Genomic DNA, 6,006 nt, shown 5'->3' with positions numbered 1-6,006 from the left:
GTTTGCAGTTTTATCATTTTAAGTAAACTTTAATGAAAATTAAACATTTAATACACATTTTATAATTTTTAGATTTTATATTAGGAATTAATTTAATTTGACAACCAAAAATGGCTTTTTATTATTTATTTATTTATTTAAAGTTTGATATTTTAGTACTTTAAGTAAAATTAAATGAAAATTTAAAAACAATATATGAAAAATTAAATATTTTTTATATTATATTTTTTTATTTATATTATTTAAATAAGTGTATTTTATTTGACATTTATTTTAAGTAATAAACAAATTTGTGTTTATTTTCAGTACTTCAATTTAAACAAAATTTTGCTATCAACTATCAGAATTTATGGTTTTAGTTAACTATAATAAAGTGCTAAAACTAAAAGATGCTGCACAACATGCAGAGGTTTCATATTGTTCATGTTGTTTCATGTTGACATGTACATGATGATTTCTGATTAGTCATAGTGAAATCTCATTAGTCCAAAATCCTGTATATTAAAATTAAATATGTTGATTGATTGGGTTTTTGCATTCCCGAACTGATTTGAAACTCACAAATAATATGGTTTGTGAAATGTTTAGCGCTTAAATCCAAATATTGTCTTTTCTTGCAAGTAATAAATAGTCAGACAGTGATGCACAGCACTTGTGTTCACATAATGTGCACAAACACAGTCACACGTGACGCGGCGCGCTCTGAACGCACACGTCAGTATGCATCCACATGTAATGTACACACCGTAAAGCCTATAATCCAGCGTCGCTCTTTAGGATGACTGGATCGTGCCGGTGAAGATGGATGGTCCCGTCAGCCTGCTGCAAACATGAGATCTGGGTGTTTACATATTGACTCATATCTGCTGTAAATCATTACTCACACATTAACACGCTGTGTGTGACTGCGCATATTATTAGTGGTGTTTAGGTCAATCATCACTGTTACTGTTGCTCATGTTTAGGGTTAAGGCCCTTTCACACCAAAATCTACATCTAGGAAGATTACTATATTAGCGTCTACGCCAACACACAGGCGTTGTTTATTATTAAGCGTGTGATGTCGTCTGCCACTTTCAGTGTTCAAGCTCTTTAAGCCTGCTGGATTCTGATTGGCTGGCAGGGTGTTTATTGTTCATCAGTGGAAATACTGAGGACGTCTCTGTTCTCAGAATTCAAATAATTTTATTAAAACCTTTTTTTTTTTTTTAAATGAATTTTTAAATTAAGTTTTTATTTATACTTATTATTTTTAGTACTTCGTTTTTGTATATTTGCTTCTTTTATTATTTAATTATGTATTTAAAGTTTGTCTTGTTCAAGTAAAATTTAAATAAAATAAATAATATTTTATTTAAATAAAAAATATATTAAATTTAATATATTTTATATTTAAAAAAATACTTTTAACTTTTGTATAGATATTATATACATTTTAATTATTTTTTATTTTATTTGACAACATTTATTTTATTTAAAACAAAGGTTTAAAGTTTTGGTGATTTTTTTGACATTTTTATTATTATTTGTTTGTATTTATATAGTTTTTATTCATTTATGCTTATTTTTAGTTATTTTAAGTACTTAATTTCTGTATTATTAATTAATTAATTTATTTAAAGTTTGTCATTTTATTACTTAAAACGTAATAAAAAATTATATTTTTTTATATTTTATATTATGAATTGTTTAATGTATTATTTAAATATTTTAAATATTTATTTAATTTGACAATTTATTTTTTTAATTATTTAATTACTAAATTAAGTAATATTTATTTGTTTTGTCTGTTTATTTCTTTACCTTATTTATTTTGACTTAACCAACCAAAATGCTCTTATTATTAATATTTTAAGTAACAAAGGTTTATAGTTTTAATAATTTTGTTGTTTTTGTCTTTTTTGTTTGTTTCTATTTATATAGTTTTTATTCATTTATGCTTATTTTTAGTTATTTTTAAGTACTTAAGTACTCCACTTATTTTATTATTTATTGATTTAAAGTAAAGTAAATTTTAATGAAATTTTTAAATGTAATAAAAATTGATAATTTAATATTATGAATTGTTTAATGTATTATTTAAATATTTGTTATTTATTTTGATAGCAAAATATTTTATTACATTATTTTTATTAATTATTACAAAAATTAAGTAATATTTATTTGTTTGGTTTATTTCTTTACTTTTTTATTTTGACTTAACCAACCAAAATGTTCTTATTTACAAGTGCATTTATATTTATTTATTTACTTTATTTTTGTGTATGTATTTCTTTGCTTATTAATGTATTTATTTATTTTTACTTAAATTTCAGTTTGCATGTCTTTCTTGTTTGTTTGTTTGTTTGTATTTATTTCTTTGCTTGATTTATTTTTTGTACATATTGCTTAATTCATTTATTTATTTTCACTCAACATAAAGAACACTCTTAAAATTCAGTGTGCACATCCTGCAACATTTATTTATTTTTGTTTATTTGTCTTTATTTCTTTGCTTTATTTATTTTTGTGTATTAATTTTTTGGCTTATAAATTAATTTATTTTTTCTTAAAAATTCAATGTGTGTATTTTTGTGTTTATTTATTTGTTTTATTTATTTGTTTTTGTGCATCAATGTATTTTTGTCTTTTTATTTATCTAACCACCCAGAACATCCTCTCTACCGCTTGGCAACATCCTGGCAACTCTTCAGATCACCTTAGCAACCGCATAACAATGCATTGACTACTCTTTTCAAAACCTTATCCTCAAAATACTTAGCACTGCCCTGGCAACCACCTAGTAACTACCCAAAACACTCATAACCACATAAAAGTTGCAAAAAAATATCTGAGCAACATAGCAACTGCCTAGCAACACCCTGGAAACCCCACACAACGAGCTCATTTACATAACAATAACCGGCTATTTTTGTTGTCATTCTAGGAGACAGCAGCGCTTACCTGGAGGAGGAGGAGGAGGAGGGGGGGCTGCTGGAAAATCCCAGAATCCACAGCAGCAGCAGCAGCAGCAGCAGGGACCGCAGCAACAGCTGACCAATCAGATGCAGCTGCCCAACATAGACCACCAATTAGGTGCTGGCACTAAGCATGGGGGGCGGGGTTACCAGGGGCAGCAGAACCAGGGTGGGCGGCAGGGCGGCCCGCATCACGGCTACAGCCAGAACCGCCGCTGGCATCAGCATCCCAAACACCAGACAAACAGTTTCAATCAGGGGCCCTCGGGGGCCGACAGGGGCCTCACACGCAATACCAAAGAGACAGAGAATGTAAAACACGAGGAGCCGGAGCCCCACATGGAGAAAGGAGTGAAGGACGAGCCTGCGAAAGAGGAGAGAAAGAAAGAAGACAAGGAGGAGAAGACGGAGAGCGGGAAGATCTGTCTACTGCAGTCATCAAAAGAGAGACTGAGGAGGAGATTGAAAGAGAAGGTAATTGCTGCTAAATACATTAGCAACATGCTATCTGTGTGGTAAAACATGTTAACAGCATGCTAAAACAAGCCAGAAACATGTTAAATATGTTAGCAACATACTATCAATCTGGTTAAACATGCTTACAACTTGCGTAAACAAGTCAGAAACATGCTAAATACACTTTTGACATACTATCAGTGTAGTACAACATGTTACTAGCGTGCTAAACAAGCCAGAGCCGTATTAATTATGCTAGCAACATACTACCTGTTTGGTAAAACATGCTTACTATATGTTAAAACAAGATATAAACATGTTAAATACATTTGCAACATACTATTAATGTGATAAAACATGTTAACATCATGCTAAAACAAGCCAGAAACATGTTAAATAGTTTAGCAACACACTACTAGTGTGGAAAAATTTTAGCAAAATGTTACAAGCTAGAAACATGCTAAATATGCTAGCAACATACTATCAATCTGGTAAAACATGTTAGCAACATGATAAACAAGCTAGAAAACATGCTAAACATACTTCCAACATACTATCAATGTGGTAAAACATGCTAGTAGCATGCTAAAACAAACTAGAAACATGTTAAATATGTTAGCAACATACTATCTATGTGGTAAAACATGTTAGCAACATGATAAAAAAGCTAGAAAACATCCTAAACATACTTGCAACATACCATCAATGTGGTAAAACATGTTAGCAACATGATAAACAAGCTAGAAAACATGCTAAATACTTGCAACATACTATCAATGTGGTAAAACATGTTAGCAACATGATAAACAAGCTAGAAAACATGCTAAACATACTTGCAACATACTATCAATGTGGTAAAACATGTTAGCAACATGATAAACAAGCTAGAAAACATGCTAAATACTTGCAACATACTATCAATGTGGTAAAACATGTTAGCAACATGATAAACAAGCTAGAAAACATGCTAAACATACTTGCAACATACTATCAATGTGGTAAAACATGTTAGCAACATGATAAAATAAGCTAGAAAACATGTTAAACATACTTGCAACATACTATCAATGTGGTAAAACATGTTAGCAACATGATAAACAAGCTAGAAAACATGCTAAACATACTTGCAACATACTATCAATGTGGTAAAACATGTTAGCAACATGATAAACAAGCTAGAAAACATGCTAAACATACTTGCAACATACTATCAATGTGGTAAAACATGTTAGCAACATGATAAACAAGCTAGAAAACATGCTAAACATACTTGCAACATACTATCAATGTGGTAAAACATGTTAGCAACATGATAAAATAAGCTAGAAAACATGCTAAACATACTTGCAACATACTATCAGTGTGGTAAAACATGTTAGCAACATGATAAAATAAGCTAGAAAACATGCTAAACATACTTGCAACATACTATCAATGTGGTAAAACATGTTAGCAACATGATAAATAAGCTAGAAAACATGCTAAACATACTTGCAACATACTATCAATGTGGTAAAACGTGTTAGCAACATGATAAATAAGCTAGAAAACATGCTAAACATACTTGCAACATACTATCAATGTGGTAAAATGTGTTAGCAACATGATAAACAAGCTAGAAACATGTTAAATATGCTAGCAACATACCATCAATGTGGTAAAACATGTTTACAACTCGTTAAATTTAGAAACATGCTAAATATACTTTTGACATACTATCAGTGTGGTAAAACATGTTAACAACATGCAAGATTACCTAGAAACATGTTAATTATGTTAGCAACATACTACCAATGTGGTAAAACATGCTTACTATATGTTAAAACAAGCTGGAAACATGTTAAATTTGTTAGCAAAATACTATCAATGTGTAGCCTGGAAAAATCCAGACCCTAATCTATTAGGATTAAGGGTCTGGCATCGAGCAATGAAAAGGGCCTGCAAGGGGCGGCACCAAGCATGCATTTGAAACTCTCACTGCACGCAATTGGATAACGCCACGACCTATCACTAAGTTTTCACTAAGCCCCATACGCTTAGCTACCAGCGGAGCTGACTGATGGATTAAACTCTTGCCGTATCCAGTCGGCAAAACAGCAAAAAAGTCCTTCTTACAAAGGAACGATTCGAGCGCGGTTTTCTGTTCCTCTTTTATATGAAAAGCCAAGTCTAACTCGTTCATTGTAGCGGCCAAAGCCGTTTCAAACAACTGGTGTTCATCTGTTTACTAAATGATTCCAGACGTCGGAGCGCTGTCGTCATCAGCTTAGCTCGCCTCTGGCCCGCCTACGTCAGATACACCGATTTGATTGGTTCCCAGAACTGCTTACGTAATGCAGTAATGTGGATCATTGCTCGATGCCAGAGTGTCTTGCAGAGACAATTCAAATTGTGCTCTCGCGAGACCTCTGGATTTCCAGGGTAATCAATATGGTTAAACAAGTTAGAAATGTGCTAAATATGTAAACGACATGCTACTGATGTGGTAAAACTAGGGCCGGGACTCGATTAAAAAAATTAATCTAATTAATTAGAGGCTTTGTAATTAATTAATCGAAATTAATCGCATTTTAATCGCATATAAATATTTGAC

General features: G+C 31.4%; 1 protein-coding gene across 1 annotated transcript in view; it reads left to right on the top strand.

Annotated features, from left to right (window-relative positions):
• Positions 1–6,006, top strand: part of ctif (CBP80/20-dependent translation initiation factor) — a 75,508-nt gene that overhangs the window by 41,414 nt on the left and 28,088 nt on the right. Inside the window, exon 9 of the mRNA XM_073824060.1 lies at positions 2,927–3,431. Within this exon, the coding sequence (XP_073680161.1) occupies positions 2,927–3,431 (505 nt within the window). The remainder of the gene's footprint in view (positions 1–2,926; positions 3,432–6,006) is intronic.

Source organism: Garra rufa, chromosome 19 (assembly GCF_049309525.1).
Source record: "Garra rufa chromosome 19, GarRuf1.0, whole genome shotgun sequence".
Classification (NCBI taxonomy): Eukaryota; Metazoa; Chordata; class Actinopteri; order Cypriniformes; family Cyprinidae; genus Garra; species Garra rufa.
This window is presented reverse-complemented; position numbering and strand designations above follow the sequence as displayed.